At 44.2% G+C, this 22296-nt stretch overlaps 1 protein-coding gene across 3 annotated transcripts in view; it reads left to right on the top strand.

Moving 5' to 3' along the window:
* The window catches only part of NFKB1 (nuclear factor kappa B subunit 1), a 116937-nt gene that overhangs the window by 82849 nt on the left and 11792 nt on the right, over positions 1-22296 (top strand). For 2 of the 3 annotated variants that reach the window (XM_069485603.1, XM_069485601.1), the window contains exons 11-16: positions 694-832; positions 9112-9255; positions 10979-11068; positions 12232-12417; positions 13567-13708; positions 16944-17058. In XM_069485603.1, the coding sequence (XP_069341704.1) occupies positions 694-832; positions 9112-9255; positions 10979-11068; positions 12232-12417; positions 13567-13708; positions 16944-17058 (816 nt within the window). Of the gene's footprint in view, positions 1-693; positions 833-9111; positions 9256-10978; positions 11069-12231; positions 12430-13566; positions 13709-16943; positions 17059-22296 lie in introns of all 3 variants that reach the window. The other variant, XM_069485602.1, reaches the window with a different exon arrangement.

Raw genomic sequence — 22296 nt, 5'->3', positions numbered from 1 at the left:
TGTGTTCATATTTGCATATGCATAAAGGAACCCTGGGAGGACACAGACATAAGTGATTAATAACGGTGTTTACCTCTGATGAACTGTCACACTGTAGGAACTGCATCAATGGGATCAGGGATGGCAGGAAGAATCATCCACGTTTACCATTCTGTACTTTTTAATATTTTACAAAATCTTCATCCCTGTGAATATATTACACAGTCCAGAAGTCAAACTAAAACTGTTAAAATGCCTAACTATTCTAGCACTACCAGGAATTAATGTGGTACAATGATTTAGTTTCCTCTTCCTATCACCAGCCTCTCTCGCTTTCATACCCAGTCTTTCTGATGTTACTATAAATAACCTTGCAGGCCTTTCAGGCTTATTTGGAAGAGAAGAAAGAAGTGTAAACAGTGAATTTTATATGCATGATATTTACAACTAGAAGACATTTGAAATATTAGACAAATGAAATAATAAATATTTGCAATACATTAGCGTAGTGTTGTATTTCAGTTTCACAGTGACAATTTAATAAAAACGTATGGGTATAGAATTCTGAGTTTGGAACTTCCTCCAGGGTGCTGTGTTTTGCAGTACATTGGATATAAAGAAAAGAGTAAGGAATTTGTTTAATGAGTAGCATTGCTACAAAAAAAAAAAAAAATGTAAGTCCTACATCAACATTTGGCTCTTTGTATCCTGCAGTTTGCCATTGTCTTCAAGACTCCAAAGTACAAAGATGTCAACATTACAAAACCAGCCTCTGTGTTCGTCCAGCTTCGAAGGAAATCTGATCTAGAAACCAGCGAACCAAAACCTTTTCTCTACTATCCTGAAATCAAAGGTAACTTGGTTGTTTACACTCTTGTGCTTACTCTCTTTTTTCCCCAAAATATTAAGGGGTACAAATGTTTTTGTTATATGGATTGCTTTTGTACTCTGTTAGTCACAGCTACAAGTGTGCCCATCACCTGGATAGTGCTTGTTCTGGTAAGAGGACAAGCTGATGAGGAAAGATCAGTTAGTCACCTGTTTTGAACAGCTTCCTAGTAATTGGCTCCTGAATCCATGATACTTATTTTTTAAAGAAGAGACAGCCAATAGACTATTTTGAGGTCATAACACTAGTCCAGCCTTTTAAAATAGTGTTATTTCCACCAAACTTACATGAGATTTAGACATTTGATAATTTGAATTTGAGAGTCTAACATTTATCGAGTAACTCGGGGTGCAGGGAGTTGAGATACAAAGGTCAGGCTTGATGTTTAGGAGAATTAGCCACTTAGCCAGCCAGCCTCAGGCAGCTCAACAGAAAACTCAGCCCGCTGTGCAGGGCAGAACTGTCAAAATGAGTAAGACGTCATTCTCTCCTCCACAGCAGGAACTTTAAGAAAGGGAGTAATGACCTCCTTAAATAGTTATCATGCAAATCATGATTTCAATAAGTACCAAGTGTGAAGCATCCGTGAGCACATCTGAGACTGTTGAGAAGAGAGCCTCGATCCCTCGATTCTGAAGAAGGCTTCTCCAGTGAGATCTCAGTTGGTTCTCATGAATGGGGGGTATATTTGAGCAGCTGGGTATGAAACAGAGAGGCTCAGGTCACTTGAGGGGCCCAAGGACAGAGGTAGGCACAGTCTGTGTGTATTCGGAGAGAAGTGAGCATTATGGGTGCTAGGATGGACTCAGGAAGGCCAGGGCAGGTAAGGAAGGCTGTGAGTGGCAGCTCAAGAATTCCGTATTGATTCTGGAGAGGGATGGCCAGGCCTGCCTGGGTTGGGAATGGCGGTGCTGACTGCCGCATGCTGGGAGGCAAACGAGGAGTCAGAAGGGTGCTGCAAGAATCCAGGTGGGGAATGGTGAGGTCAGGACAGGCGTCAGTGCTAGGAATGGCAGGAGACGGTGGGCTCGAGAGACGGTGCCGGGCCGGTGTCGAGAGGCCCTGGGCTCTGGCCGAGGTGGGAGGTTTGGGAGAGACCAGGAGTCACGGGTGGCTCTAAGATTCCCGGTCTCGGAAGCGTGCGATGTGTCTGACTCGATGCAGGGAACAAGGGAGCAGAAGTAGGTTTGGGTGGGCACAGAGGGAGCTCCGTGTAAAACATGCTGCATTTTAGGTTCCTGCAAGAAATTCAAGTGCAAGTTCCTCGTGGGCCGATCAAAAGGGAGGACTAGAACTTAGGAGAGGGCAGAGTGGGAAATTCAGCATTGAGAATCACCCTAGAGTGAGGCATAACAGGCACCCAAACTGGATAATCATGCTCAGGTGTTTCTTGACCTAGGCGTCCACGGATAGAAATGTACTTTAATATCATTAGCTTCTTTTGTAATCCCATTTTGTATTCTGTGTATTAAAAACCATGATTCTGAGAAGAGATCCGTGGCGTTCTCCAGACCGCCTGAGGGGCTGTGGCACCAGCGAAATTAGAAGCCCCTCGAGGAGAAGGAAGTGAGACTAGCGAGGGGTCGGGAAAACGACTGTCACGGGCACCCAGGTCCTGGCTGAGGTTGGAAACCACAGAGGTGCGGCGGCGGCGAGCTGCCTGGGTGCTGAGTGCCGTGAGAGCGAGAGGGTGCTGGGGATCTCTGAAGAGGTTTTGCCTTTCCTAGAATTCATGCTGCGGCAGAAGTGTCTAGAAAACGGTTTCTGTGAGTTCTCGTTTCTTTTCTGACATTGTGACTTTCCACTGCTGGGTCAGATTTTCGGTGCGTTCTCAACGCTGGGCATTCAGAAACACTGTCGGCTCAGGAGACGTCCTGCCCTCGACACGAATTTCATGCAAAATCCCAGCGTGTGGACGAGGTGGCTCTGGCCAGGGCCCTGCCCCCTCGCCTCCCGCCTCCTCTCCCCTCCCTGCCCAGGGGCTGCCCGAGCTCTTCTGGATGCTTCTGCCTGCACAAAAGCATGTGAAAATCAGAGCTTTGGTTTAAATTTCCTTTTTTTAAAGTAGATATAGAAGAGAAATGTGGCTAATTTGGGGGGGGACTTTCTGAGGAAAAAAAAATATTTTTTTCTCCTGCAATGTATCTTCAAAATAATGTCAATTTTTGCTACCACCGAGATTCATAAAAAAAGACAACACATGTATGAATCTGAGACATTCAAAGCTTGGTTTCTAAGGCTGCTCGTGCACCTCTCCCAGTGGTATCTGTGCATCAGGAAAAGTATGATAGAGCAGGGCCATGTTCGGCCATGTTTGTGATGGCTTTCATTGCCAACCTACCATAGTGGGAGATCTCTCACGCTGGGATTAGGGAATGGCGTTTTCTGAAAGTTCAGAATCACACCTGTTTACTTCAAGCACACACCTTCCAGGCTATCATTAGTTAAAAGCTTCAACAGCGTAAGAACCATCTCCAAAAGTAGCAGAGTTAGCCATTGAGCTCCAAAGAAAGAATGGCCAACACGTATGTCTTGTGACTGAGTCATTGTGAGACTGTAACTGTTTTATTGAGGATAACAAATTACCTTACTCTGTAAAACCTTCTGGATTATAAAAACTCAAGGTAATAGGCCCAAGGAGAAATAATGTCACCAGGCAGCGTGATGGGTCAGAAAAGTAGCAGGCCATTTAGCATTAGAGAAAATATATGGCAGTGAATCCAAACTACACAACCCAGGGAATCATTCTACACATTTCTGAGAAGTCATTGAACACCCCTTCCACTACCCCTCGTCCCTGCAGGCACTCCCTGTCTTGTTGCCTAATTTTATGTTAGCCATTATTTTTATCAATATGTAAACTTAGCTACTTATTTATCTATTGTCTTCCTCCGACCCCAGTAGGAAGAATCTTCTTTAGGTCCCAGACTCGGTCATTTCTGTCCACTGCTATTGTTTTTAGCCTCTAGAGCAATGTATGTCCTTACATAGCAGATGCTCATTAGATATCTGTGGACTGACTTATTGGTTGTCCAGCCAAGTTACCATCCTCATCCATAAGGTGAGTGGCATGTTGGGCGCCATCAAATAAGGCATTAGACATAGATATAAAATATTCTCCTCTCATTATACAGAATCATTGAGCCCTGCATCTATCGTCACTGGCATGGTACCTCACCAAAACTTCATGGAGATCGTTGGGTCCGGGGAGACAATTAAAATCAGCAAGAGAAGGGGCACTGGCAAGGGAAGAAGCTAGTTGAGGAGCTGCTATGTGAAAGCACAGAAAGATCATAATGATTTTTCAGTCTAAAAAGATGGAGACTAGGAAGAGACACAATCATAATCTTTAAATTATGGAAGGTACAGTCAGGATAAATGCAGCATCTCTACTGGTGAACTAGAACTGGAAAGGGGTCTCCCTTAAAGCACATGCACAGGAAAACATGGTAGAAGCTAAAAGTTTATCTGCATCTGTGAATTAAAATATTGTCTAAAGTCATTAATTATTTAAAGTCATCGATTATTATTGTACAAAGCAATTTTGGAATGTTTCCCAGAGAAGGACAGCCTCACACAGTGGAAAGATCACTAGACTTTGGGTCTGCTTTTCACCCCGCCCTGACCTCGTAGGTCACCTCACCACCCTAGCTCCGGTTTCCCCTTCTGTAAAAGAGAACTTGTAGCGTGAGCCCACTTAGGTCCCTTCTAAAACAGGCTGATGTTTCACTGTACATTCCACAGTGCCCCTCCCAAAGGCAGGCCACAGGGGTAAACGAGCCCAGTGAGGAAGTCTCCTGTTCAATTCCACGGAGATTCCGACCCAGGTTCTTCCATACAGCTCGTGTGGAATGTTCTGTCAGTTTCTTGCCATTGAAATCTTACTGGCTGTTTTATAGTTAACATTTTTGAAAGTTCACCCTTAAAAATTCCCATTTTACAGTGAAATATAACCAGTGAACATCTCTCTGCTTTAAAAGGCAAAAGGAGTGCCTAGAAAATACTGATTGGTCTCTGTGCCAGAAACCATGTTAAATAGGTAATATTTTTCGGAAGATGAATAAGTTATCTGCTTCCCTCTTGTGTTCCATATTTCTATAGTGAACTACCTTATGTGAGAGCAGCAGTTTATAGGATGAGTAATGATTATAGCTGTTAATCAGTTATGATATAACTGACGTAGAAATTTCATAAATCTGTCCAAAAATCTTTGCTAAGGAAATTGTTAAAGTTTCTCCACTTCAAGGTCATTGCCTTCTAAGTGGAAGCATATTTTTCTCAAAATTTGCCCACTTTGGCTTTTTTCTTCCTAAGAAGTCTGGACACGCTCAGTTTTTGAATGATGAGTTAAGTGTGCTTTGTTAGCCTGCTTTCCCTGCTGTATCTGTCGGCTGCAATTAGATGATCTTGAGATAATCGGTACACGGTGGCCTTTCACCCAGCCCTGTGACGACTGCGACAACCGTGGAGTCAGAAATAAGCGAAGATCTTTCTGAACCTAAACAATGATACAAACTGAATTGAAGATTCAGAACTAGGAAAGCTGTTAAGTATTGGGCTGCTGATTGTAAAAAGAATACCACATTGACTGTGTATTTAATAAAAAAAAAAAAAAAAAAAAACCTTCTTTCTTCCTCTAGCCCAAAAGATATGGTAGAAAAATCACAGAAGAGAAAGAAAGGGAAACAGAGAAGTAAGAGCACACAATAGGCCACAAAGGCGGAGACAGGACTCAGAAGGGACCCTGGGCCTGGCACGAAGCAGAGATGGTGAGAAACAAAGTAAACACAGCAGCCGTGTGAGACCACCAGGGAGAGTGGCCCCCACAGCACCTGGACCCGGACCACCGAGACTCGGGGGGCCTCGCTGTATTTCAGTCAAGTGGAGGTCTCAGAATTTGAGCCCCCCGGATCTCCGCAGAGACTGCGGGTCCCTCTTTCCCTGTCTCTGGGGTCCACCCCATTTTTATTATCGTGGTGGCCACTTGGGAACAGGCCTCCGTGACCTCGTGTCTTCACTGTCTTTGCCTCTCACTCTGAGCCTTTCGTGTGTCCTACACACAAGTGACATATGGCTCTTCCCAAAATACCACCCTGTGCACGTTATTCCCCTGTTCAGAAACACTCAGCGGCTCTCCTGTCTGTGCGTTGAATTCCTCAGGTTCGTGTTTCAAGTGCTGTACAGTGTGGTCCCAATCGCACCCATTTCTCAGGTTTCTTATACAGACATACCACGTTTTGTTGCACTTTGCAGATACCACATTTTTTTTTTTTTAACAAATTAAAGGTTCCTGGCGACTCTGCGTGGAGCCGGTCTGTTGGTGTCATTTCTCCCAGAGCATGTGCTCCCTTCATTGTCTCTGTGTCAGACTTTGGTAATTTCCTCAATATTTCAGACGTTTTCATTATTATTGTATCTGTTATGGTGCTCTTTGACCAGGGATGTTACTGTCGTAATCGTTTGGGGGCACCATGAATGCACCCACCTAGGATGACGACCTTAGTCAGTAGGTGGCTGTGTTCTGACCACTCCACCAGCCGGCCAGTCCTCATCTCTCCGTCCCCTCAGGCCTCCCTGTTACCTGAAACACACCAATATTGCAATTAGCCCAGTTAATAGCCCTACAATGGCCTCTGACTGTTCAAGTGAAGAGAAGAGTCGCGTCTCTCACTGTAACTCAAAGGCTAGAAATGCTTAAGCTCGTGAGGAAGGCGTGTCAAAAGCGGAGACAGGCTGAAACCCAGGCCTCTTGCACCAAACAGTTACCCAGTGTGAATGCAAAGAAAAACCTCTTGAAGGAAATTAAAAGTGCTACTCCAGTGAACACACACATGATAAGAAAGTGAAACAGCCTTATTGCTGATAGGAGGAAAGTTTTAGTGATCAGGATAGAAGATGAAAACAGCCACAGCGCTCCCTTAAGCCAGCCTAATCCGGAGCAAGGACCCTAACAGAGGTTGGTCCACGAGGTATAAGGAAAGCAGCCGTCTTCATAACATGAAAGAGCAAGGTGAAGCAGCCAGGGCTGATGTAGAAGCTGCAGCAAGTTCTCCAGAGGGTCTGGCTAAGATAAGTGGTGAAGGCAGCTACACTGAACAACAGATTTTCCGTGTCAGTGAAGCAACCTCCTGTTGGAAGAAGATGCCATCTGAGACTCCACAACTAGAGAAGAGAAGTCAATGCCTGGCTTCAAAGCTTCAAAATGCAGGCGGACTATATTGTTAGAGGCTAATGCAGAAGGTGACTTAAGTTGAAGCCAATGATCATCTGCCATTCCAAAAAATCCTAGGCCCTTAAGAATTATGCCTAATCTACCCTGCCCGTGGTCTACAAATCAAACAACAAAATCTAGATGACGGCATATCTGTTTATAACATGATTTAAAGAATATTTTAAACCCACTGTTGAGACCTACTACTCAGAAACAAGATTCCTTTCCAAATATTACTGCTCACTGACAAGGCACTTGGGCACCCAAGAGCTCCGATGGAAATGTACAAGGAGATTAATGTTGTTTTCATGCCTCCTAACACAACATCCATTCTGTAGCCCATGGGCCAAGGAGTAATTTTTACTCGAAAGTCTTGTTATTTAAGAAGTACATCTCACAGGGCTGTTGTTGCCAGTGATAGTGATTCCTCCAAGTGGATCTGGGCCAAGTAGGTTAAAACCTTCTGAAAAGGATTCACCATTCTAGATGCCAGTAAGAACATCCATGATTCATGGAAGGAGGTCAAAATATCCACATTAACAGGAGTTTGGAAGAAGGTGATTCCAACCCTCATGTTTGACTTGAAGGAGTTCAAGACTTCAGTGGAGGATGTAACTGCAGATGTGAGGGGAATGGAAAGAGAATGAGAATGAGAAGTGGAGCCTGAGAATGGGATGAATTGCTGCAGTCTCATGATCAAACTTTAATGATGAGGAGCTGCTTCTTATGAATGAGCAAAGAAAGTGGTTTCTTGAGATGGAATCTACTCCTGGTGAGGACGCTGTGAACATTGTGGAAATGACAACAAAGGATTTAGAATATTACATGAACTTGGTTGATAAAGCAGCAGCAGGATTTGAGAGGATTGACTCCAGTTTTGAGAGAAGTTCTATGGGTAAAATGCTGTCAAGCAGCATCGCATGCTATAGAGAAATCTTTCACGAAAGGAAGAGTTCGTTGGTGCGGCAAACTTCATTGTTGTCTTATTTTAAGAAATTACTGCAACTATCCCAATCAGCCACGAACATCAAGGCAAGACCCTCCACCAGCAAAAAATTATGACTTGCCGAAGATGATCGTTACAATTTTTTAGCAATAAAGTATTTTTAAATTAAGATAGGCACCTTGTTTTTTAGACACAATGCGATTGCACACTTAATAGACTACAGTATGATATAAACATAACTTTTAGATATACTGGGAAACCAGAAACATTCATGAGACTCACCGTATCGCAGTGTTCCGGAACTGAAGCTGCGATCTCTCTGAGCGGTGCCTGCGCTGAACTTTCGCTTTAGCCAAACCGACCTACTGCTTTTCTCGTAAGCTCTCCACACACGTCTTTCCTTCATCCCTGTGTCCCCTCCGTATCTCCTTTCCAGAACACCCTCCTTTTCCCTCCTCTTATATGACAGTGAGTCTGAGAGGCCTTGTCTGAATTTCCCAGCCCTCAGCGACCTCCTAGAAGTCCGTCCCTGAACTCCTAGAACACCGGTCTCCACCATGAACTTGACAAACATAGTGTCACATCTGAGTCTTCCCCGAGCTACCTTAGGTCATGCTGAAGGGCTGTTGACGGCAAAGACGTTATGTCCTGCTTCTCTTTCTTTCCAGCATGCAGCTCCGTGCGTGCATGATAAATGTGAGCCGATTAGTAACATGTAGTTGTTCTGTGTGGCCAAGGAAAAGGGTCCGATAATTTTTTTTTTTTAGTCTGTATCTTCAGTGTCTTCATTTTTGACAGGCAAACTAATCTCCCACTAATTTTAACAACACGTGGGACATGAGAAACTGTTGCAGGGTGGATTTGGGTGTGTCCGGCTCTGTGGTCTCCCTGAGGCCAGTGCTTGGCCTTGGTACCCCTTGGAATAAACATAATGCTTCTTGAAACTGGGCCTCTCTTCCTCCTTGAGTGCTTTCTGCTTCCCTCTAAGACGTTTAAAAATACCATCAGAATCAATAGTTGTATCTGCGGCCGGTGGTGGAACCGAATCAATCTTTTCTCCCCTGGTTTCTCTTCCTTTAAATGCAGATAAAGAGGAAGTGCAAAGGAAACGGCAGAAGCTCATGCCCAATTTCTCGGACAGTTTCGGCGGCGGCAGCGGTGCAGGAGCGGGAGGCGGCGGCGTGTTTGGCGGCGGCGGTGGCGGAGGCGGGGCCGGCAGTGCGGGTCCAGGTACAGACTGTCTGCTCCTCCTGAAGCTTGTTCACCTTGGGAGGGGCAGCGTTTTCTTTTTCCTAGGTTTCTGAGCTTGCCTGCGGGTTGAGTGGCCGTGACATTTTTCAGTATATTAATGAAAATTTCTTGACAAATTTAATTATTTTTGGAAGGAATGCCTGTTCATTTTACAGTATGTACCTAATCCTGAAAACTGTAAGAAGAAAAAAAAGTCACCCAAGGCCACTTACTGAAAGAATACCTCCCTAAACATTTTGGTGTATTTTCCCCTTTTCTTTTCTTCTTTTCTTTTCTTTTCTTTCTTTCTTTCTTTTTTTTTTTTCTTGACATAGTTGTCTTGTTCTCTGGAAACATTGAAAAGATTTTATATTATATATACTTCATTGTACATATATGTTATATCACTCTACTACATTGTAGAAAATTTGAAAATATATAAAATTCTGCCATCAAAGGTTAGCCATCTCTAATTCTTTTCATGTATTCATTATAGTAGATATTTATGAATTTCCTCTGAATATGTTTGTGATCATCATTACACATATTACTTTTTTTTTTTTTTTTTTTGGAGATAGAGTCTCCCTCTGTCACCTGGGCTAGAGTGCCGTGGCATCAGCCTAGCTCACAGCAACCTCAAACTCCTGGGCTCAAGGGATCCTCCTGACTCAGCCTCCCGAGTAGCTGGGACTACAGGCATGCACAACCATGCCCGGCTAATTTTTTCTCTATATATTTTTAGTTGTCCAGCTAATTTCTTTCTATTTTTAGTAGAGACAGGGTCTTGCTCTTGCTCAGGCTGGTCTCGAACTCCTGACCTCGAGCGATCCTCCTGCCTCGGCCTCCCAGAGTGCTAGGATTACAGGTGTGAGCCACTGTGCCCGGCCCATTACACATATTGCTTTAATCCATTAATTTGTGTTAGTTTTTTATTATCCTTGCACCGTGGCTGTCTATATAGAGTCGTGTGTGCCGCTGTTACCTAATGTGTTAATGTAAGCATTTCTCCATGGTAATGTAAACTTTATGTGAGCATTATTTCTAAGCATCATTTTAATGACTCATAATATTTAATCAGATGAACAAACCATAAGGTAGCTTACTGGAATGTTGCTTCCTGTTTTCTGTATAAAATGCTGTACTGAACTCCTCTCCATTTCACTTTTCTTTCATTCTAGATTATGTTTATAAATTAGATTCTTTGAAGTAAAATGACCGTGTCAGAGGGTAGGACTTACAATGCCAGCTGCATCCCCAGAGAGTTTTAGCCACTCTGCGCTTCCAACAGAAATGCGTTAAGAATGAAAAATGGGGGCCGTTTTCCACTGAGGAGTCAGTATGTTTTTCTGTGATTTGTGTAGTTCATGTTTTGCCTCCAGAGATTATTTTAGCGTCTTCCACGTAAGCCAGTCTGAGTTTGAGTGGTGACCACTCACGGCCGGCCTCTTCGCTTCGCGCGGGGTGGTGACTTTCTCCATCACAGCTCCTCTCCCAGCCTGGGCACTGTCTGAGTTGCCGAAACGTGAACTTCCCCACAGTGGAATCAATGGCTGCCCCAGGGCCCCAGATGTGCCCTGCTGACTCTCAGCGGAAGCGCCACGCTTGGGCACAGCACTGTCCTCCTGTACCAACACCTGTGCCCACCTGAGGGCCGTGCACTAAGGCTCGCCGCGTCTTTGCAAAACATCTGCATGATGTGTCCTTGCTGTGCTTGCTGTTTCAGGGTACGGCTTCCCAAACTATGGGTTTCCAACCTACGGTGGAATTACCTTCCATCCCGGAGCCACTAAATCTAACGCCGGGATGAAGCATGGTAAGTCATGCTGTTCTTAATACTAAGGCGAGAAAAAAAGTTAATGCCAAAAAGCGTTTTTAATCATTACTTATCACAGCAACATTTTCATCTTGAAAAAACTGATAAATGCAAACAAACTTAAGAAGATACTTTTCCAAAAAGACATTATTTCCCGTGGATGGTATAAACTCTATTTCTGACACTTGTTCATATTTATATATTTACTTTGTAAGTGGCATCGAACAGGGGAAAGAAAAGAGCATTAAAAAGAGACACAGAGACCTGACTATTCAAACATCAAAAAAAATCACCAAACTTATCCATCGTCTGTCTTTTTTCTTCAAGTACTACACTTTTGAAATCATTCTGAGTTTTACAAGGTTGGTCTTTTCCTATCCAATGCCTGCCCCGAGTAGCGGTTGTTACACGTGTGTTCCTAGTTTCTACGGCGCGTCCATTCTAGTGTTTCCAGTAAAGAACTAATACTGCACAGTCTTCCCATGTCCTGAATGCCTGCTTTGTGCCAGGTGTTTTCACATGTTTTAGCTGTCATCTTCGTGACTGCTCTCTAAGGAAAATGTTAGTATCTCTATTTCATAAACGGAAGGCATCGAGATTCAGAAAGGTCCGTTCACTCAGCAAAGGCACGTGGCCGTGAGTGACAGCGCCAGACTTGGAAGCAGGGCCAGGTCCCCTACTTAGTACCTGTCAGACAGCGTTGCTGGGCCTGCAAGAGCAGGATCGGGACTAGCGCAGCGGGTGCAGCTCCCGCACCAGGTCCTGTGAGTCGAGAGCGTGTCTTTAGGACTTGCTCTGTAAACGAGGGTTAGGAAAAAACTGACTCCTCTGCTTTCAAGAACTTAAAAAATTCCACAGGCCTACAATTCACAGAAACACTTTATTTCACTTTTCTCCTTTACAAATAAGTGCAAATGAGACACTTAAGGTTTTAGAAGTATATTAAAAGAACACTTTTTAGAAGTGAGAGTTTAAAGTAGCTCCAAAGCATGTTATTTATGATATTGTGATATGGCCATTTTAAAAATCATTTTAAATTATTGTTTTTCTCTTCCCTTTGCAGTCAACTTGCCTCTTACATTTATCTGACCTACAATGAAACAGTGATTTATAACTTAATAGATTTTACTAAGAGAAAGATGATGTTTTTGCGTTTACCTTAGGAACCTTAGACACTGAATCTAACAATGACCCTGAAGGTTGTGACAAGAGTGATGACAGAGAGACTGTAAATCTCCCTGGGAAAATCACGGGAACCACAGAACAAGGCCAGGAGTCCCGCAAGCCCAGCAATGGGGGTGACGAGGCTGCTCCAGCGCACACAGCGGGAGTGAAGGCCGAGAGTGCTGGTAGGTTCCAGGGTCAGCGAGCACACAGGTGGGCCGCGGAGGGCTCAGCTGTGGGCACAGAAAGCAGCTTCCAAAAGACATGTTTATCTTCTGTTCACCTAAAGACGATATGTCAATATCTAGTCAATATGTTCTTCAAAGTCCTGTACATCTCTTGAAAAGCATATGTCAGGCCATTTTATTCACACTGGTGTTTTCATTTTTCCCCCTGTTGTCTTAGCATATAAAGTACAGAAATTTACATCTCCAGTCATCAGTATGTAGTTTTATGGTATTGTGAGAAATAATCACCTTTTCTTCCTGTCCCCGCAGATAATTGAGAACAGTTTCCGTGAGCTTAATAGTCCCTCCTCTCTAGAATCTAGCTTAACTGTCACATGGAAGTGGGACTCTGCTTGAAAATAGGAACTTGTTTTTATCCTGCTGCCCTCTTTGAAGAAGTAGGATTAGGAGGAAATGTACTTTTATGTTTACTTTGAGCCAACACTCACTAGTGTACGTGTCATGATTCTAGGACATCCTAGACTGTTCTAGGAGTTCTTGGAAAACTCCTTCTAGAAAAGGAAAGGTAGTAAATGTTTAAACTTGGTGGCCACGTACGGTTTCTATCACCTATTCTTTTTTTTTTAATACCCCTTTAAAAACGTGCAAACCATGCTTAGCTAGGGAGCCACATAAAAACAGGTCATCTTGCAAGAGGTTTGGCCTGAAGGCCACTATTTGCCATCTCCTGAAACTAACAAACACCAATGACTCAGAGACATTGATGTACCTATGGCAGACATATGTTTACTGACACATTACCTAGCAAGGTAGTTGCTAAAGATTCCAGTGAAGGATGATTTCACCAAGAGATTGCTTGTTTAAAATTATGGCAAAATCCAACATTGCTTTGGGATTGATTGTTCCCCTTAAAGTAACAGACATTTTTGAACTTTTTTCCCCCAACAAACCACAGGTTCTTTTAGATCAATCTCTAACCATGGTTTTCATTGAGCCAGTGTCCAATTGTGCTTTTTCTATTGAGCATAACCCATAAGCATCGAAAGTAGCCTTTTTAACTAAAATGCTGTGTATTGACCCATCAGAACACAGGCTGGTGGTTGGGCCAGCCACACCTACAGAGCGAGTGTGCTCATTGCCTTGCAGATAACCTCTTCCTGGAGAAGGCCATGCAGCTTGCCAAGAGACACGCCAACGCCCTCTTTGACTACGCGGTGACAGGGGATGTGAAGATGCTGCTGGCTGTCCAGCGCCATCTCACCGCGGCGCAGGATGAGAACGGGGACAGGTAAGTCAGGACTGTGTGCGCCAGGGGTTGTTTCAGGGTAGGAGAGAGGAAAGCATTGTGTACAGCATACAGGCTAGAGATAAAAAGAATTGCTCCAAGTTATCGGGTCCTGTTGCGAGAACACTCTCCCGAGGACAATAGCGTGTCAAGGAGGTCTAGTAGCACAACTTGCTTCTGCTGCCGGCCCCTGTGGGACTCCAGAGAGCTGAAGCGCTCATCTCTCTGGGCGAGAAAACTAATGTGCGTGTAGGTAGTGGTACTTTTTGAAAATCCTTGCTTCGTTTATTAAAATAATATTTGGAGAATTGAGTCCTACCAAATCCCCGGAGCATGTTTATCCCAACTGCGTTTTATAATGATACCGTACTCGAGAAAAAGCCCGATAAAGGCAGCAGCAGCAAAATGATTGAGGCAATTGTCATTTTTTCCCAGTTACTGGTTTCTTCTCTACTGCCTGTCAATGGTCACCAGTCTGTGACTGGCTCATGCTCTTGTGACTGTTCCAACCCATGTTGTGTGGGAGTCTAGCATTCCAGACACGACGCCTCCCATTCCTGCTATTCACTGAGATTATATTTGCAAAGCCACCTGGCTTCTTTCTAAAACTGTCCTCTCAGTCCTTTCATTGAGACTTCTAAAATGATCTCAAAAGCCCGTAAAAATAACAAGAGACAGAAGCCGTCAGATTCGAGTCAAGTGCCTTATCTAAAACCTTCCCAGAATAGCATCGGCACCGAGAAGTCCCTTTCTGTGGAAGAGCTCTCGAGTGCTGTGTTTTAAACCTCAGTTTAAAAACTGAACCAAACGCCGCAGGAAAGTGCCAACCTCGGGGTTTCAAGCAGAGACCTTTGTTCTCCTTCCTTGCAGTGTAACCGAGGATGTGGTATAACCACTGGCCTTGTTATACAGTGTGAGAGGAACCGGTACAGCCTTCTTTGTGTAGGGCCATGAGCAGCAGAATGTGTTCTCAGGGTTCAAGAATCCAGTTGGCATTCACTAGCGTGTAATCCCGAGAAAAGCAGTTAACCAAGACAGGTCAGCAGTGTTTTCAGCGATGTTTTTAGGGACCTGCTGAACAGTTGAGTCCAAGGGGAGAGGAGCACGTACAAGTTGAGAGGGGACGCCAGTGCCCGAGGGGCTCGTGGAAAGGCGTGCGGGGCGCGTGCGTCCCCGTGCCGTGTTGAGGGCAAAGCAGGGAGGCGTGTAAGGACCCTGAACATACACAGACAGGGTGAGGAGGTGGCCTTCCTTATTAAAGCGGGAAATGAATACTTAGAATCCCCTTCTAGAACCCAAAGACACTCACACACACTGGCTCAGAGAAGCCAAAGAGCTGGGACCTGGGGAGACCAGGGAGGAGTCCTTGTCGGAATGTAGGCAAATCGCAGCTTTTGGCCATTACAGCTCAGACCTCCTGTTCTCACCGAGCTTGTCATAGGTGGCCCATGGTCTGAATCCTGTGGCCATTAGTCATCACAGAAAATACAATAAAGAAAAAAAAAACTAAAACCTTCTGGTATTGGGGAAATTCCCACCAGGGTGTGAGGATCTGGGGGGGGATTACTTCTGCTGTGAAGTGCTGATCTGCACGTGGAAATTTTTAGGCCGTTTTTGAAGTGTGACCTTTTTCTTGGTACATGTGCATCACGGCTGTGGCGGACCCAGGCCCGTTTCAGGAGTCTCCCTCCAGCGTCACCTTTCAAGAGGCGACGGTGAAATCATCCACTTAAAAATATCTCTCAACTCGTAAAATCACGATTTAGCTTTTTAGGCCCTTCTGTGCCTAAAATAATCCCAAATAAAATGTGCTTGCCGTTGCTAAGAGAGAGGCCTGAGTAAGTAGCGCCTGACACCCTTTGAGGAAACCCAGCCTGCGTGACACGTGCCGACGCCGAGCCACCGTGCGATGCACCGGTGTGCTCTGCCGCGGACTCTGCCCACACTCCGAAGGCGTCCCCCCCGGGGTGTCCGTCTGCGGCTCCGCGGAGCAGGGCCCCGTGTCCCTCACTCAGGACAGTTTAAGGAATTCAGCGACGGCTTTGGAGTGAGACAGGCCTGGGCCGAATCCCAGCTTCCCCACTTGCTGGCCGTGTGGCCTCGATCGAGTCGTGTTACACCTGTAGGTCTCAGTTTCATCATCCCAAGGGAGAGGATGATGTTCCCTGCCGCAGAGGGTTGTCGTTATGGTGAATAAGACCATGCACGCCAGGTGCGCACCAGAGTCTGGTAAACAGCAGCTCCTAACAAGTAGTAGCTATTGTCGTTGAGTCCTTTCAAATTAGTTTTAATGATAACTTTTTCTAATAATTAAAAACAATATTATCTTCCTAGGAGTGACGTTTTGGCCCCTAGGTTCCTTCTGTCATTTTTATTTCCCTGCCTGCACTGCATGCTAGGGCTGCAAAGCCGACTGAGACACAGAACTTGCCCGAGAGGGAGAGAAAGACGTATGGGAAAAGTTGCACAGCCACACAGCAGGTTCGAGAGGGACGCCTCCCGCAGCCTGGGGAGCGGGGACAGTGCTCTCTGAGGACGTAAGGGCTGGGCTGCGTCGTCAGGGATGACAATGGTCGTCATGCCATTGTCCAGGCAGAGAAAAGGAGCAAAACCACTGCAGGCAGGACGGGTGTTTGCCGAGTGCCGGGGTGATGCGGAATATGATTACTTTGTGTCTTCAGAAGTTTGCTTCAGGACTTTTCTTCCAACAGTTAAAAGCCTGACTCTATTTTTCCCTCTCGGGATCTTGGAAGATTTTTTTAAAAGCCACCACACAGTGTTTGGGAGGAGGGTAGCAGGGCCAGGTGAGGGTACTAAAATTTTTCTGAACAGTTTCCAGGGCCAGGCATTCATTTTACACACATCATCTGCTTGTTAGGGAAAGTCAGGGAAAAGGTAAAGGAGAAAGCAGCTGAAACCATAGTACAGAGGTAGACTTGGGATTCGAACGTGGGTCCCTCTGGTGTGGAAGCCCCATTCCCTTTACATTTCAAAGGAGCAGACATGAACCGCAGGGAAGTGGAGCAGCGGCCTTGGGTGGGCCCCCCTTAGAGGGGCAGGGCCTCTGGAGGTAGCATCGCACCGCAAATTCCAGACTTTGTATAGGTTCAAAACGTTTTAGGGTCAAATAAAACTCGGTATGAGAGCCACATTCAGTGTGTAGGTCTCATCCTGTCTTGGGTCTCTTTCTTTTTCATTAACATTTTAGTTGACTGTCGCCACTGTATTTTCCTTCCAGTGTCTTACACTTAGCAATCATCCACCTTCATGCCCAGCTTGTGAGGGACCTGCTAGAAGTCACATCTGGTCTGATTTCCGATGAAATTATCAACATGAGAAATGACCTGTACCAGGTAAGCAGAAATATCAGGGAGTCGACTGAGGAAAAATCCTTCGTGTCTTTTTTCTGTACACGTGGGTGCACGTTATTTTGAGTCATGTTAACAGCAGTAAAAATAAAACAAACCCTTTTGTAGGTAATATCCTAAAAGCTCATCAGTTGAGAATATTATTTGAGCCATGAGGATCCTTTGATCTGTGAGTGTGGATGGCAATGAAGCCACAGTGAAATTCAGCAGGCTGCTGGGGAAAAGCAAACTTTCACCGTTAGAAATCTAAGAGTTGATCCATTTTAGAGGGAGAATGTCACTTCTGTCAAGAAAAATAAAGTCGAAAAAAACGAAGTTAGAAAAGCCAATAAGCATGTTGAAGTCTACTGAAACATACTCTGGCGACGTCCAGATTAAATGCCCATCAAATAAAAGTGCTGACGTCCGAACACAGAGAGGGAAAAGGTTGCTTGAGGCGGAAACGGTGTCTTTCCAAAACAGAGCGACAGCTCAGAGTGAGGGAAACCGGGAATGCCGGAGTTCTGCCAAGGCAGGCTCAGGTGGGCAAGACGTGGGCTGACAGCCCGCTGCGGACGCTGCGAGAGAGGGTGGCTGGGGGCTCAGCGAGGCCCCTGCCGGGCACGTGCGGGCTGCGGGGCAGTGGGGGGACGCAGGTCGCTTGGGCAGAAGCAAAGCCCGGTGCCCTCACGGCCTCGCTGGCTAAGGGACTGCAGTGGCCCGGCTGGGCTGGAGTCCCTCCTCTTCTGTCCCTGCGTCCCCGCCCCACCGCCCAGCTGTGTGAGTCTCCTGGTTCTGCCCCGTCTTAGCTTTCCACCTTTCCCCTTCCTGTCACTTGACCCAGAGTGTCCTCCCTGTCCCCCTTCACTCAGACCCTGATTCAGACACATCTCGCTCCAGATATGGGGCCAAGACTGTCTGTAATTATTTACTTGCCAAAGGTGCCTGTTCCAGCTCTCAATTTTTACAGCGGGTAATATGAATCATTTTTATTTCCTCACTTTAAAGGAAACTTCTAAAAATTATTTTAAAGAAATCAATTTTTGCGGTGCTCGGTGGCTTACGCCTGTAATCCTAGCACTCTTGGAGGCCGAGGCGGGTGGATCGCTCAAGGTCAGGAGTTCGAGACCAGCCTGAGCAAGAGCGAGACCGTCTCTACTAAAAATAGAAAGAAATTACATGGACAACTAAAAATGTATAGAAAAAATTAGCCAGGCATGGTGGCACAGGCCTGTAGTCCCAGCTACTCGGGAGGCTGAGGCAGGAAGATCGCTTGAGCCCAGGAGTTGGAGGTTGCTGTGAGCTAGGCTGATGCCACGGCACTCTAGCCCAGGCAACAGAGCGAGACTCTGTCTCAAAAAAAAAAAAAAAAATATATCAATTTTTAATTTTCTTTAATAATAAAAATTAATTTCCTTTAATTTTAAAGGAAACTATTATTCATTTGCTTATTTTTATTTCCACACTTTAAAATGTGCTTTATAGTACATTTAAAGCAAAAGTACTAAAATGTTTCTGTGTAGCTCTTGATAGATTTTTACTTGTGAACAGGTAAAAAGTAACAGGCTTTCTGATAGAAATAACCATTTCCCACTCAGTACAAGCCATTAGCCTTCTTTGGCTGTCATGCTTAATGTCAAAGTAAAAATAAAGTTAGAGACTTTTCACTGACTCATAATAGAAAATAATTAGGATGAAGTCTGATTTTAGGTTTATATCTAAAAGATATCTTTGCAAACTTTCATATCATTTGGGGGAGCTGTTGATATTTGGAAAGTCATTTGGCCCATACAGCTTGATTCTCTCAGACTTTTGGGCTGGTCGTTCCTTGTAACCATCACAAGTATATGAATAAAACCAGGAATGGGACATTGTAGCTTCTCAGTCCTCCTTTCAAAGACTGTTTAACTCCATTGCCTGTAGGTCAGACTAAAGGAATTACTTGTTTTTCTGTTTATAAATAGCATCTGCAAAGGACACAGCGCAACAGGATTAGCAACTGTGTGGGTTTTTTTAATACACTTAAACTCTTTACTGTATCATTTGGTTACATATATTGAGACTCTCCAGTGTCCTAGAGACAAAAATCCTCAAGCCACCACCATTGACACTCCTGCCCCTCCTGATTTGGGGGCTCTCAGAAAGACCCAGTTCCGTTTTTCCCTACCCTACCTCCATTCTCACTAATGGACAAGGGTTCTAGATTCCCCAGTGTGCCTTCTCTGTCTAAACATGCACCCGGTGGCAATTTTGATTGAGAACTAGAAACTTACAGATTTGAACTCTCGATTATCTCATTGTTAAGGTTCTCTGATAACTGTTCTTGATGGAAAATTGTACAGTTCTCTAAGTAATTTGGATTATTTGGCAATTATTTTAAACATGCTCCCCAAATACCTTTCACTAATCTTAGTACGTTTCTGTGACCATCTGTCATGATCAAATCCTTCTGCCCACCCACCCTCTAGGAACACACTCAAAATAGTCCAAGTGCACAGAGTTAGGAGTTTTCTGAAAATATTCTCTTTAAACCTTTCTCTCCTCTCCCATTCTCCTTCCCCCAACATAGACAACCATTCCAATGTGTTTCGTATGGATTTTTTTGTGTATGTTCCCATAAAACATTATTGGGGGCTTTTTTGCATGTATTATTCTTTTATGTTTTTCATCATTATAAATATATATTCAGAGTTTTTAAAATGGTATAGAAGGATATGCATTAGACAGTTGCCCTCCCTAGCTGCACAGGTTCGCTAGCCCAAATGTAACTAGAGCATTCGTAGGTATTTTTCCAGGTATTGGCTACATATACACATGTAGCTGAAATACATAGATATTTTAGTATACGCTCACATGCAATCCACATTATATTATACATATTTCTCCTGCTTGCATTAACCTTTTTCTTTAATGTTTAATTTGATATAATTATAGATTCATAGGAGGTTGCAGAAGTGTACCAGGAAGTCCTAGGATGTTTACTGGGAGGGAACTGGAGAGTCCTTCACCCAGTTTCCCCCAGTGGTGACAACGTCCTGCGTAATTACAGTACAGTATCCAAACCAGGAAATTGACGTTGGTGCAATCCACAGATCTGAATCAGATTTCACTAGTCTCGTGCCCACTCATTTGTGTGTATCTATACAGTTCTTCATGTAATTTTCAAGTGCATGAGTGGCATTGTGCTACATGTCACTATATTTCTGCCTTTGCTATGTACAGGATCTATTCATGCAGTTATATGTACTGCTAGTTTGTTTCTCTGCTGCTGAAGAGAGTTCCATAGTGTGCATCTTCTGCCTGTAATGTACTTGTTTCCCATTAGTAGACACTTACCAACTTCTTTTTTTTTTTTTTTTTTTTTTTTTTGAGACAAGAGTCTCACTCTGTTGCCCGGGCTAGAGTGCCGTGGCGTCAGCCTAGCTCACAGCAACCTCCAACTCCTGGGCTCAAGCAATCCTTCTGCCGTAGCCTCCCAAGTAGCTGGGACTACAGGCATGTGCCACCATGCCTGGCTAATTTTTTCTATATATTTTTAGTTGTTCAGCTAATTTCTTTCTATTTTTAGTAGAGACGGGGTCTTGCTCTTACTCAGGCTGGTCTTGAACTCCTGACCTTGAGCGATCCTCCCGCCTCGGCCTCTTAACTGACTTCTGACTTCCTACCTCAGTAGACAATACTGCAGCGAGCGTCCTTACCCGTGTCCCCTTGTGGATTTGTGTCAGAACTTCACTCAGATACATTAGCATGTGAGGAGCTGGTTTACTGGCACGTGCAGACCTGGCTCTCCGGAACATCTGCGCCGGTCTCGTGCCCACATGAAGGTTCCCGGATCCCCACGTGGTGTAATTGCTGAAGATACAATCCTGGGGGTTAAGATCTAGAAGGCTGGAATAGCCCAGAGAACTTTTGATTGGATTGTGGGAGAAAACTTTTTTAAAAAAAATCTCTCTTACTCATGATGAAAGATTTTGTATGATATGAAAAAAAAATTAAAACTGTAGATAATTCCTAATTCCTGTATGGTATGCTGTCTTATGATTTCGGATCCTCCCTTTTTCAATCTCATTCTCTTTCCTTTTCCCATCTCCCCAAATAATAGCGTCTCCAAAAACACAGATTAGTACGCACAGCCTTTTTTGACTTAGTTATTTTTTGAGAGGAAGGCTCGTGTCAGCGGCATGTAAAGTTTTGAGCATATCATCTAAGGCAGGGTGATAGTCCTAGAAAATGAAAGAAATAAGGGAGAGTGATAATTTGGCCAAAAAAATAAAAATCCTATCTTGTTTCTGCTTTATTAAATAACCACTGGAGTTGAGATTTAAACAACCCGCCAGCTGTCGTGTGCTGTGGTCACCTACACCAGGTCGGATGTCGGTGGCCCACCGGCCGCCGCTGCCGCAGCCAGGAGCTGCTCGCTGAAGGCGGTACTGTAGGCAGATCAGCGCCACCCAGGCTGCATGTCACGGTTAGACTCCTGTGCAGTAGATTTGTGTAAAGATCTATTGCTGTTCTCCGTCAGCCATCTCAGTTCTTTGAAAGTTATTTTCGTGGTTGTGTTTGTTTTGCTCATCTTTGAAAACACACAATGTTCACAACAGCTTATTTGTATTTGCTAGTCAAATGGACTACTTCAATAGCTATCAGGTATCCGCAACTCGGCTTTTTGGTTCATCTGAGGTAGTTGTAGTGTCCTGGTTATGTCATTGAGAATCCTTTTATGAAATGAAATGAAGGTAGGAAAGTTATATTGATTGTTTTCATGGAGCCGGTCCATAGAACAGTATTTTTTAATTTAGTAAATTTATTTTCCATGTCAGTGTAGGCTCATGGCACCTTTGTTAATTGGTTTCTGTGGAGTAGTAGCTTAAACGTCTACAGTGAAACCATAGCCTTGATTTGTTTTAACATCTGGAATTATCCGCTGAAGATAGATCCCTACTAGAAATTTAAGAAAGACAAGTTTGCTACTAAATGAATTCAAAAATTAACAGTCAGTAGGCTGTGGTGAGAAACGAGAGAGCTATTAAGGGTTGTAAATATAAAGATAATCCCCCACAAAGAAATGATAAGTCTGTGAGGTGACGGATTTGCTAATTAGCCTGATTTAGTCATTCCACATTGTGAGCGTATATTAAAACATTCCATTTTACTGCTTAAATACATACAATTATTATCTGTCAATTAAAAACAAATTACTTAAATAATAAAACAATCCAGATTGTTCAGTAGCTAAATGTTGGT

Source organism: Eulemur rufifrons, chromosome 13 (genome assembly GCF_041146395.1).
Source record: "Eulemur rufifrons isolate Redbay chromosome 13, OSU_ERuf_1, whole genome shotgun sequence".
NCBI lineage: Eukaryota > Metazoa > Chordata > Mammalia > Primates > Lemuridae > Eulemur > Eulemur rufifrons.
This window is presented reverse-complemented; position numbering and strand designations above follow the sequence as displayed.